The sequence below is a fragment of the Mesocricetus auratus genome, unplaced genomic scaffold (assembly GCF_017639785.1).
Source record: "Mesocricetus auratus isolate SY011 unplaced genomic scaffold, BCM_Maur_2.0 Super-Scaffold_6730, whole genome shotgun sequence".
Classification (NCBI taxonomy): Eukaryota; Metazoa; Chordata; class Mammalia; order Rodentia; family Cricetidae; genus Mesocricetus; species Mesocricetus auratus.
In genome coordinates, this window is record NW_024429184.1 from 112916544 (window position 1) to 112929773 (window position 13230).

The 13230-nt window shown below is 45.6% G+C and overlaps 1 protein-coding gene across 1 annotated transcript in view; it reads left to right on the plus strand.

Annotated features, from left to right (window-relative positions):
* The first annotated feature begins 1627 nt into the window (after nucleotides 1–1627).
* Nucleotides 1628–13230, plus strand: part of Prelid2 (PRELI domain containing 2) — a 68192-nt gene continuing 56589 nt past the window's right edge. Inside the window, exon 1 of the mRNA XM_040741876.1 lies at nucleotides 1628–1985. Coding sequence (XP_040597810.1) covers nucleotides 1911–1985 — 75 coding nt within the window. The 5' untranslated portion in view covers nucleotides 1628–1910. The remainder of the gene's footprint in view (nucleotides 1986–13230) is intronic.

A 13230-nucleotide genomic window follows, 5' to 3' on the forward strand; every position in this document is an offset into this window, starting at 1 on the left:
CGGAACTCAGTAGACCAGATTGACCTTGAACTCACAAACTCACAGAGACCCACCGGCCTTGCATACTAAGTGCTGGGATTAAAGGTGAGCACCTCCATCACCCAGCCTGATGCATCATTTCTTTTTTTTTTTTTTTTTTTTTTTTTTTGGTTTTTAGAGACTGTTTTTGGCGGCTGTTCTAGAACTAGTTCTTGTAGACTAGGCTGGTCTCGAACTCACAGAGTGCTGGGATTAAAGGCATGTGTCACCAACGGCCGGCCTGATGCATCACTTCTTCATAATGTTCCTTTACCCATTATCTATATTGAGGTTATCTTTCACTACCCCTATGTGGATGGTGGAGACATCCTGCTGGCCTTGTGCTCTATTCCCAGCTCTGCAGTGAGATTAGTGTATAACACAGTAGTATTCTCATCACAAGAATTGGCAACTTAGAGAAGAAAGGTCTCTGTTCTATTTGCCTTACAAGGGAGGGTGGCTTGTTAAGTATTTGTCTGTCCAGCATGGATTTGAAAGCTCAGGCTGACAGACTGTCTCTAAACTAAGTGTGGAGAATTCACCCACAAGGACAGAGGTGAAATGTTTATTACTGAGTGAGGAGGACATCCAGGCTATGGCCTGGGAACCGGGCAGTGTAGGAGACAATCTCGAGGGTGACAGAACAAGTAGATTGGAGATATTCTGACACCAACCAAAGGTCCCTTGAAGGGGCCGAGGGCGTATAACTTAGTTGGAAGAGTGCCCTGAGCCCAATCCCCAGCACCACATCAAAAGTTGAGTATGCTGGTGTATATCTGTAAACACATCCTATAATTCCTCTGGAGGTGCAGGCAGAAGAAGCAGAAATTCAAGGCAACCCACTAACATAGCAAGGTTGTATCTGTGACCCCCCCTTAAAAAAGGTGGGGGGGGGAGAAAAGCCCAACAAAACACACACACAACCAAACACCACCACCACCACCAGCAACAACCACCCAAGGCAGGGGGCAATGGAAGAAAAAGCGGGGCGCCCTGAGGTTGATGGTTTTGAGTTCAGACAACAGGGTTTGTCTCCCAGACTGACTCGGGATAGCCCAGGCAGCTGTGCAGTCAGCAGCTCAGGGAACGTTCCTGTTCAACCTAGCACCAACATGTCCGTGGGACTTTATTTGCCTACATTATTGAGTGGGTGTCAAATTCCACGCCTCATTAATTTTACCCAACAGCAGGGACAGGTTGAATTCGCTGCTGAGTCTACAGAGACAGGTGAATGACTTGGCGAATAAATATAACATTTGCTTCTTTTACTAACAACTGCTGTTGGGAGTAAAGAAAACATTTCTTCTGTATCCCCTTTCTTGCTTGTTGCATAGGCCGACTCTATTTCCTAGAGTGTTCTGGGAGAAGGGCAGTTTCTTCAGGAGCCCAGCCCCATGCCTCAGGCAGCCTTCCAGATTAGGGAAGCGTGCAGTCCCTGGCCTTTGTCTCGCCGGATTTAGCTGAGCCGGGCTGTAACACGGCACACACCCAGTTTCAGGGCGGAGACTTACCTATTTATTACACCATATTTCTATTTGGTTCTGTCAACAGAGGTTAATTTTGTGACCTCCGGCAGTGATGACTTAAAATTCTGGCTGCAAAGCTCATGATTGCAGGGTGTAACAGGGTGGCTCAGAGGCACGGCAAGATCTGCAGGCGTGGCCAGAGAGGGACATGAACTGAGACCGGCTTCCTGATCGCTGGGGTCTCGGGCGTCTCCGGCGATATCTTTATAAGGCACAAATGAAAAGGGACGTGAGTGTGACCTATAGCCTGTCTCCGAGGAGGACAATAAAGTTTGAGAAGTTTGAAAAGGGGAGAGAAAGTGCACGCCCCCTTGGCCACGGGGTGTGGCCGTAGCTCGGCGAGGCGCCTACAGGCGGTTGTGCGATATGGGGGTCACCGTAGACGTTCACCAGGTGTTCCAGTACCCCTTCGAACAGGTGGTCGCCTGCTTCCTCCGAAAGGTACCTATCCCTCCGACCTGGGTGGTTCGTCTGCTGCCGAGAGCCTGAACTGGCTCCGCCTTGTCGCGCGGCGGCAGGATCCAAAGCTCAGAGGGTCCAAACCCACTCTCCGGGTTCTCCTCCGGCGCGCGTGGCGCGCTGCTCTTGGGATGCCAGGGAAGGGTGGAGACGGAGTTCCTCGAAGGCTGCTCTCAGGGGTGAGCAGAGGGTGTCGTGCAGGGCATCACGTCCACATCCTGCCCGCCTCAGGCAGAGGCAGTGGGCTCTGGGTGGGCTGTGTAGTCCGGCCTTCCAGTTCCTCACTCACTCCTTAAACTCTAATGCATGCCATTTAAGCCGTGATCTTGGCAGACTCGGCGTTACTCTACTGTTTCAAGACTTTCTCTTTTACAGCTGTGGGACTCCCTGCAGAACGTATGCTCTCTGGACCTCAGTTTGCTAATCTGTAGTGTGAGAAACACAGTGCGCACTCCTAGTGTGTTAAAGAGTGTTTGTCAAAGGATTGATGGTTATAAGGACTTTGAAATACTGCTATTTATAATATTGCAGTTTTGGATTCCATGGCCCTCACGATGAGGGCTCCTCCTAGGACTGTGCCTCAGGCTAACAGTAAAGTGAAAAATATCCTTGAAAACTGGTTGTCACCCAGGGCTGGGAGGTGGGACCCTGAACTACTATGTTTCCGGTTCAGTTAGGTCTCTGGGTGACCCACGTCAGATATCTTCTCTCCAAGATGTGGTGTCTGTAAGATGAGGAATAGTTTCCATCTGTCTTCAGAGTCTCTTCAGCTTTCACAGTGTTGACCAAGACTTGGGATGATTGCAGCTGCCCCCAGGCAGTGAACTGTATCTTGGAATCTGTATAGCCTGGAAGTTAGACTCAGGGGCTGCTGGGAAGATGGTTAGAACCTTCATTACGGGAAGGGCCTCAGTTACTGAGGGAGACACAGCTGGGGGTTCAAGTGCTTGAGGGCTGCATAGGGTACTCAGCACAGTGTTGCTAAGGAGCCATTTCCTCTTTGTCTCTCTTCCTCTCTCTCTCTCTCTCTCTCTCTCTCTCTCTCTCTCTCTCTCTCTCTCTCTCCCCCTTCCTTCCTTTCTTTCTTTCCCTCCCCCCCTTCTTTTGAGGGATAGCTCATTGAACTTTGGGAGCTAGAAAGTGCCTTGCACCCGCCAGGTCCTCAGCAAAAGTCTGATGAAATGAAGGAATGCGTGAGTGAATCTGCAGTAGACCTTGTCTTAGGTCAGGCTTCCAGGCACATAAGCGTACCGCTGACACCCCGTGTTTTGTTCAGACCGGCAGTTTGGAGTGGATCCCCAGTGCCTTTTGAGTTTGTCTCTCTTCCACTGTGATGAAATACTCTAGGTAATGAACTTGTAAGGAGGAACATCTATATTGGTTCACGTTATGAAGGCTCCGGTCCATAATGAACCTGTTTTAGTTTGATTTTTGTTGCAATAAAACATTGGCTAAAGGCAGCTTGGGGAGGGAAGGGTTTATTTCGGCTTACAGGCTGTATTTCAACATTGAATGAAGTCAAGGCAGAAACTGAAGCAGAGACCATGGAGGAATGCTGCTTACTGGCTTTTTGCCTGGCTCACTCAGCTTTCTTCCAGTCTCCTGTAACAGCTCAGGAGACTCTGAACACTTCACCTTTTCTAGCTCCAAACTCCAAAATCCTTTCCCAGTTTCCCCTCGAAACATCGTGGTCAGCTCCACCACAGCAGCGATCCACTCCTCTGTCCCACCTGTCGGTTTCCGTACAGGCGATGGGTTTAGAGAGCGAGACCCACATCAGTGAATGATGGTGATGTAGGCATAATTTCAGTGGGTGGTGCATACTTAACACAAGGAGCATACAGGGGTGGGGGAGGCCTGCAGCAGTCCCTCATGGAGGTCCATAGGTAGACATTCTCAGAAAAGGGCGTCTATAAAAGGTTTGCTGAAACTTTGGATAGGAGTTTCCTAAGCAAGCCATCCCTCCCTCCTTTCATATCTCCATCCCTCCCTCCTTTCATATCTCCCTCTCTCTCTTCTCTCTCTTTTTCTCTCTCTCTGTTTCTGTATGCACATACATGCATGCATGTGTGTGTGTGTATGTATGCATGTATGTGTGCGTGTACATGTGGGCATTTGCTCTGAATAATACAGTATCATCTCTACTCCTCCAAGCAGCCTAAGACATTATCATGATTGACTCATTCACACTGTGGGGAAACTGAGGCTCAGAGAAATCTAAGCAACCGTTAAAGCATCCCCAGCCAGCAGTGGGAGAGCCAGGACCCCAGCCCATGTGAATGGGAATCCCATGTCTCGCCAGCAGCCTGTACTTCCAGCCTTGACACAGCGGCCCTCAGAGGATGATGTGGGGAGGACAGGGGCTCACGGCTCCGCTTTGACTTTGCTTCATTTGCAAAGGGTCTGCTCTTCTGGGTGGAGCCTTGTGTCTGATATGAAGCCTAGCTTAGAAGCTTAGCAGTTGTTAGCCATTTCTATGCAACAAATCATGCCACAGCTTAGTGGCCATGCCAGGTGGCAGTGGCCCACACCTTTAATCCCAGCACTGGGGAGTCAGAGGCAGGGGCATCTCTGTGAATTCTAGACCAACCTGGTCTACAAGAGCTACTAATAGAACAGCCTCCAAAGTCACAGAGAAACCCTGTCTCGGACAACAAAAACAAAACAAACAAACAAAAAACTTAGTGGCCTTGCTTAGTGACAGGTTTTTATTCTAGTGGTTCTGTGGGTTGTCTGAGTTCATGTGGTTTGATTTAGTGTGTCGTGTGGTGTGGCTGAGGTCACTTATGTAAGTACATTCAGGCAGCATCTAATGCAGTTCGTATAAGACAGTAGCTAAATATTTGTCACCTTTAAGCACTATTGAGGGGCCAGGTGTGGTGACTCATGCCTGTAACCCAAGCAGTGGTGCGTCTGAAGCAGGGTGGTCATCATATACTTGTGGCCACTGGGCTACCCAGCAGGACCCTGTCCCAGGAAACACCAAACCAGACAATATCAACAATGAGGAACTCCTGCCGGTAGCCATAGCTGTGACTTATGAGTGAACTTCCTACCATGTCCAGAAGACACTGTTTCCTTCTGGTCCTCCTGACCTCTGGGTCTTACAGTCTTTCTATTTAAATGGTCTCCCTGGGCCGTGTGTGTGTGTGTGTGTGTGTGTGTGTGTGTGTGTGTGTGTGTGTGGTGTTCTTACAGTCTATTTAAATGGTCTCTCTGAGCTGTGTGAGTGTGTGTGTGTGTGGTGTTCTCACAGTCTTTCTATTTAAATGGTCTCTCTGAGCCGTGTGAGTGTGTGAGTGTGTGTGTGTTTGAGTGTGTGTGTGTGTGTGTATGTGTGTGTGTGTATGTACACTCCACCATCCCTTATACCCTGTGGTTTGAGTAGTTGTGAGTTTCCGTGTTAGCCACCATCTACTTCCAAAAAAACACTTCCCTGATGCAGTCAGACTGGTAGACACAGCGTTCTAGCATGGAGTGGAAAGGGGCTCATGAGCCTCCCTAACTGACGGACTATGGACAGTTTATAGCTTCTCAGGGAGGGAGTTAGTTTTTCTCAAGGGTGTAGCTCCTGGAAGTCCACCATATTCCAGTGGATGGCCCCATACCTAGAGCTATATGGACAGCATAACTTAGAGTTGATGGGATATGAAATAATAATAATAATAATAATAATGGGACAGGAAGTTGGGGTGGGAAGGAAGATGGTAGTAGGTTTGGGAGAGGTTAAGGGGAGGAGTTGGAGGTGGAAATGATCAACATACATTTGGTCTTAAAGAATTACAAAGATATTAGTTTTCTAAAAAGGGAATTCCTTCTTCAGGGTGGGTGTGGTCCTCTGACTCCCTGATTGGGAGCCCCCCCCCCCCCATGCAGTGAGCTCATTCTAGGCTGGTTGGCAGGCATGTGAGTTTTATGAAGCCTTGGGTAGAAAGAGTTATATTTTGAGCCGGGTGTTGGTGGCGCACGCCTTTAATCCCAGCACTTGGGAGGCAGAGGCAGGCGGATCTCTGTGAGTTCGAGGCCAGCCTGGTCTACAGAGCGAGTTCCAGGACAGCCTCCAAAACAATACAGAGAAACCCTGTCTCGAAAAACCAAAAAAAAAAAAAAAAAAGAAAGAAAGAGTTATATTTTGGACAAAATATGCTTTTCTTTTACCTTTCTTTTAGTCTTTATAATGATGATTTTTTTTTATGAGACAGGGTTTCTGTGTATTATTTTGGAGGCTGTCGGTCCAGCCCTGGCCTCGAACTCACAGGGATCCGCCTGCCTCTGCCTCCCGAGTGCTGGGAATAAAGGCGTGCGCCACCACCGCCTGGCTATAATGATGCCTTTTTTTTTTTTTTTTTTTTTTTTTTGGTTTTTTAAGACAGGGTTTCTCTGTGGCTTTGGAGGCTGTCCTGGAACTCGCTCTGTAGACCAGGCTGGTCTCGAACTCACAGAGATCCGCCTGCCTCTGCCTCCCAAGTGCTGGGATTAAAGGCGTGTGCCACCAACGCCCCGCTTATAATGATGATTTTTAAAAATAATAATATACATATGTTTTTAAGCAAAGCAGTAGGCAGAAGGGACAGTCACGTGAGAAGCTCTGGGGGCATCTAATCTGATTTTGCACAATGGCGGGCGAAGCCGCTGTAGAACCGAGGACGTGGTGTTTTAAATAGAGCCTACTGATCTGTGGCTTTCGGTATGTCCAGACTCGCCTTCCAAGTTCTAATTCACTACTATTTTTAAAACCCGAAGATGATCTGATCTTACACCTGTCTGTTGGTTGCTTCGGGCAACACATTCGCTGCATGCTTTCAAAGACGAGTGGTGCCTAGAAAACAAAGGATACAGTGCCCTGTTTGTGGAGCACCGGGTTCCTCAACCCAGCATGGCTCCTTCATCTGATGCTAGGCTGTGCTTCCTGTGACTCCTGCAGCATCAGCGGCTTCACTGGGTTCCCTGGTTCCCTCCTTTGTACAATACCCTCCTCCCATCCCCCCACCTCCCAGACATGGTTTCTCTATGTAGCCCTGGCTGTCCTCGATCTCGCTCTGTAGACCAGGCTGGCCTCAGAGATCCGCCTGCCTCTGCCTCTTAGTTGCAGGATTAAAGGCGTGGACTACCACACCCCACTGTACAGTTCTTATCTTCCCAGCACTCATCATTTAGAGTGTTTTCCTTAAGTTTGACTAGAAGGTTGTGTAGACAAGTGTGGTGGAAAATTCCTTACATGTCGTCTGCCTGGAATTTAAGGTCATTACTGAAGATGCAAATGCTCTGTCCAAATGAGCCCACAGAGCTTGAGGTTTCCCACTGTAGACCCGTTCAGGTTGACTTTGCTCCTTGCGAATGTGGATGAACTCCACGGGGATTTGTGTCAGTCATTTCTGTTGTATCCCAAGCACCCAGAGAGGATCTAGAACATGGGGGACAGTCAATAAACTCTTGTTCCATGAAGAAAGCTCATCCTCCTGTGGTTCACAATTTTACACTAAAGTCAGTACTTGGGAAGCTGAGACAGGAGGGTTACTTGAGCTCAGAAAGTTGAGGTCAGTTCGGGCAACACAGTGAAACACCTTCTGCTCATTTCACAAAAAATGAAACAAACCAAGACCCCAAAATGCTGATGAAAGTCAACACAGGGTCCAGAAACAATACTGGGATACTGTAAGAAAATAGAGTAAAATAAAATTTTACTTCCATCTGTGACCTAAAGCTTTATTTATTCCAGCAGCATGCTGTGTGGAATGCATCAATGTTTACCCGTAAGCTCATAAAGGGGATTTATGAATGGCTATTTCCATTTAGAGTGGAAAGCTGATTGGGTAATTAATAATGTTTCCTTCTGATCTCATCTTCACCCCCTTGCGGACCTGACAATTACACGTGTGGAACGGCTTTCCCCGTGGAGCGCCAGAAGTAATCAGGAGGATCTGCATTTCCCCCAAACCAGTGGTTTGGTTGGATGTTGGGTCTCAGTGTCAAGCAGAGCCTGGAGATAATCTTTATACCCCGTGCTGGGTGGTACTCTTTATCTCCCATTGCCAGGCTGTCCTGCAAGCTGAGGTGCGGCAGGAAGGAGAGGGTGGGGGCGAGGAGCATGGCTCTCAAGTCAGGCTCTAGTGCCGACAGTTGTGGGGGTGTGGACAGGCCAGTTCATGTTTCTGTGCCTCAGTTTCCTTGTCTACAGAATAAGGATAATAGCCGTCTTTAAGGTTGCTGGGGGATAGTTAATCAACACATTCACTTCCATGCAAGCACCCAGCTTAATGCTGGGGCATGGTAAGTGCTTCCAAAGCACTTGCTAAGTTCTGGGGATCTTTATGTTTGTTCAGGGATGTGAACCTGAAAGGCTGGGGGAAGCAGTCTGCAGAAATCTTTACCAGCTTAGAACAATAAGGGAGAAGGTGAGCATGAATAATGGGGCACATCTGCATGATAAATTATTTTTTAAGTGCAATTTAAATTTTAAAGCATGCTTAGCAACTCATCCAGTGGAGGCTGTGGCTTAGTATGTGAAAGATTTTTATCTATCAAAGTGCTAATAGTTACATACTCATTATATGCCTATTAATTGTTATCCATGGTAAGTCTCTGTACCCTTTGACAATAAATAAAACATGACCTTGTCCTGAAGGTGCTTCCTGTCAGGGGGAGCAGAGAGGAACCTATTGATTATCGTGCCAAGCTTTCTCAGGGGTATATACAGACATATAAGGTGGGGCAAAGTGCATTTGTTAAATTGTATCTTCCCCTGTAGCCCGGGCTGGCCTTGGGCACTTGGCGATTTTCCTCCAACCTCCCTAGTACAGAGATTCACAGGCATGACTTACCACACCAGGCAGATCAATGAAGTGTTGATGAACTCATGACTCATTTGATCTTAGTAATAAGTCAACTTTGCTTCTCTTCCTGAGTGAGCTACTTTATGGAGACCGTGAAAAAGTTGGGCAATACATGGTGAGGTCTCTTTATAGCTGAACACACAGTAAGGCCCATTGTACGTGTTTGGAAGCAGCAACTAGGTAGTAGATCCCTTTGTAGCAGATCGCGTAGACATGCATATGCCAATGGGCCAGGCATACCACAGGTCCTCATTCAAAAGCTTGTCCACACTAATTCCTATGAAGACATTGACTTTAAGGAGGGGCAAGTTTCAAAAGGCAGGTATTGACTTCTGAACTTTTCAGATAGCTGATATTTTAATAACTTCCTGCTCTTCAGAGGATACTTTCTGAAAGATGAACTTTCCCTTAGCAAACAAAAGTAGAGGCTATAGCTTCATAAAGCTCCACCCACAGGTGCACTAAATATTATCCCTATAATAGATGGACTCAGTTTCTTGGTCTGTCACTTTAATAATTATGTATTTGCTGTAATGTACATTCTCCAGACTTGGCATCATGTGGATTTTGGGCCTCTCTTTTAAGCAACTTTTTATTAGCGTATATGAGTTATATGTAATTATGGGTTGCACTATGATATTTTGTACATACATAATGTACTTCTATCATATTTAAACTCATTATCCCCTATTGTTTCCCTCCCACCCCAGCTGCTACCCTTCCTCTTCCCAACTAGTTCCCTCTTTTTCATGGTGTGTGTGTGTGTGTGTATGAGTGTGTATGTGCATGTGTGTATGTGTGTGTATATATGTGTATGTGTGTGTATATATGTGTGTATATGTGTGTCTATGTGTATGTGTGTATGTGTGTGTATATATGTGTGTGTGTGTGTGTATGTGTGAGAGAGAGAAAGAAATGAGAGAGAGATGGGGACTAATGGGTTTCATTTGGGTGCTTACAGGAGCATGAATAGGGCCTTTCTACAGGAGTCTAGATATCTCATCACTGAAAAAACATACCGCCCCACCCCCCCAACCACTAACAATCTATATATAGGTCTTCAGAGAGGGACTGGTGGGGTTCACCCCACTAGCAACAGTTAACTGTCTAGAATTTCCTAGGGAAGGGTGAGTCATTTTAAGTGTCCCCCACTTCATGGGACCATGTGGATTGGCCCAATCTTGTGCAGTTGCTGTGAGTTTGAGTGCAACAGCTGTGCTGTACTTTGGCGACCTTGTTCTCCAGCATTCCATGCCCTTTCTCCTGCTCTTACTTGCCTTAAATCTCCTCTTAGACAGTGCTCCCTGAGCCTTGCAGGCCATGATAGATGCTCTATTTAGGGCTGAGCATCAACAGTAACTTACTCTTAGCACTTTGACCAGTATTTATATCTCTTCAGTAACCACTACTCACTGCAAAAAGAAGGTCTCTGCCCAGAGGTGACAGTGACATTCATCCATGGGAATAAACATAATTATTTAGAAACTAATTGATGGACACAGCATATTCATTTAGCAAAACAACGGAAGTAGCTTTCCCACCAGACCCATGACCTCTCCAGCCACAGGGCTTTGACCAGGCTTACAGTACTGAGCACTGGTTCTGCCCTATGAAGCGGGCCTTAAATCCAATTAGGAAGTGGTTGGCTACCCCATAATGGACTGGCTACTGTTGCACTAGTAGGCATATCTTGCCTGGCAATTCAGCAAGATAACTTGCAGGGTCCAAAGCTGAGTAAGACAACTGAGGACAGTTTCCTCACATTGGTCTGCATAGTACTGCAGGGAGCATCCAACTCACCTCTAGCTTAATTTCTCAGTGTCCTTAGACCAGAGTATGTGTTGTCTTCATCAAAAGGGTCTTATCATCTAGTTCTAGTGGGTAGCCAAACAGCAGTGGTAATCACCTGTATTATTTTAGAGGCCCCTGAGGGGATATTGTAGGGAGGTAGCCCATCCCTGGAAATGGGATTTTCATTTAATGACCTATGGATTCTAGGAGTAGCTTTACCTACCTATCCATTCAAGATATCTTCATTCAAATGGTTTCTGGTCTCTTTTAATATGTAAAAAGGGAAATAAAAAGGGGTTGGTGATAACCTTAGAAGTATGTATTTTATCTTTGTTAGTGTTGCAGTAGACATATCTTAGGAAAGGAAAGGAGTTATCTCACTCTATGAAGAAAGTAAACTAATAAATAGGATTAAAACATAAAGCCCAGTGTACCTTGAGAAATCTCCAGACTCCCCGATAAAATGCAGTACACCTGATGTGTGTACACAGCCACAAAACCAGGCCCAAGAAAGACAAGGGCTTTTTGGCAGAAACTGGGTCAGCATATTGCTCCCAGGAGTGTCTGGAATGGAGTGGGGATGGGCAGACCCATCTCTGTTCACGTGCAGGATTTACACATGAGAGTTTTAACAAAAAGGGTTCACAATTCTCATTAGTAGGTTTCCTTATTTGGAAGAGAACTAAAAGGGATCACGTGGAGCAGCCTCCGTGTAACACACTCAGGGTGGGCACAGTGTATGGCTGGACCAGTTCTGTAGTCATGTGGTGTTTGAATAGATGTCCAGAGAGCATGAGTACCTACTTGAGGTCTTCCCAAGCTGGTGGGAAGGGCTCCTAATGAGCTCTGAGCAGCCCTTCCTCTCTTAATCCCTTAGTATCAGACTTTCCATATATTTTATGTGTAAGAGTTAAAACATGAATATGTAGGTTACCACAAGATGGCATTCTATTATTTCAAGTAATGCTAGGTAGAATACCTGGTTCAATACATTTTTAGTTTCTGAAAGGTGTTAAAATACGTGTCGTCCATGTCATGGTTTTTAACTGTTTCACACAAACCTCTAATTTCCTTTGCTATTCTTTATGGAAACTTCAGGTTTATGTCTGTTAACTCACGGGGGAAAACACTTAGATTTTGCAAATGACATTTACTAGAGTGAATAGTTCATGGTCTCATGTTCGGCTATTTAAAAGTTCCATTTTCCCATAGCTGTTTGCAAGGACTGTAAAATGAGTGACCTTAAAGTGTTTTTTACTGTGTCTTCTGCGATTTTCCCATCTATCACCCTGCCTTGTTTTCTCCTAAGCAGATCTGACATTTATTTACTGCTTTTGTTTGTTTTTTCAAGTAACACATGAATTTTATAAGAGATGGTTTTCATTTCCTCAGTGTCTGGAACACTATTTGTCTGTCTGTCTGTCTGTCATCACGTATGTGTGTATGCATGCATGTGTGTACGTTTGTATGTGTGTATCTGTCTATTGATTGATCTGTGGTAGTTTGAAAGAAAATGGCCCCCATAGGCTCATAGAGAGTGGCACTATTAGGAGGTGCTGCAATGATAAACGGCACACTTACTGAAAGTAAAACTAAGTATTTATTGTAGAAATCACTCACAAGAGACCAAACAAGTAACCCAGATGAGCCGAGTAGTTTTCCGTCGCCGAACTGGAAGCTGAAAGCCCGAAAAAGAGAGACCGAGACTTCCGTTGTTCAGTCTTTTATACCTTCCCCGTAACGCCCCTAGCCATGCCCAAAAGTGGGCCTGGCTAGTGACGTAGTTCACCGCCTACATCCGTATACGTCTTTAGTCATGCCTAAAGTGGGCATGTTTAGCGGTGTGGTAAACGGCTCTTTTAGTACCTCATCTGATTGCGCCTCTAGTAAGTCACATGGCTAATGGCGGCATTGTTTTCCTCCCACATATGACTTTGTTGGAGTAGGTGTGGCATTTTTGGAGGACGTGTGTATCACATGTCTGCCTGCATGCCATCATGCTTCCTACCGTGATGATAATGGACTAAACTTCTGAACTGTAAGCCAGCTTCAATTAAATATTAAATGTTTTCCATCATAAGAGTTGCATGTCTATTTACAATAAAACCCAAATTCTTTCTAATTCTATCTATCTATCTATCTATCTATCTATCTATCTATCTATCTATCTATCCATCCACCTACCTACTCATCCATCCATCCATCCATCCATCATCTTCCTACCTGCTAATCATAAAAAGATGAAGAGGGTCCATATTATTTAAATGAATATCCTTTTTCTTAGTAGTTAAATATTAAAATTAAGTGGAAGTGTGAAGTAGTATAGTTGAACCTGTAAGAATTTCACTGACAATTTAGCAATGTAATCAGAACTGAGAAAGTTTTTTATTACTGTGCCTGTCTGGCGATGCATTCTGTTTTCCTTCATAATTTAGTTTCGCTATCTTCCTACAACTTACAGCGTGACTAACATTCACTCAGAATGCATTTATGGATATGTAATGAACAAGCTGAAATGCCGTAAAGGAAACAATTTCATTTTATGTGAGTGTGAAAAGGCTAATTCACACAGCTGTCCTCATGGTCTAAGGAGCTGTGTATGT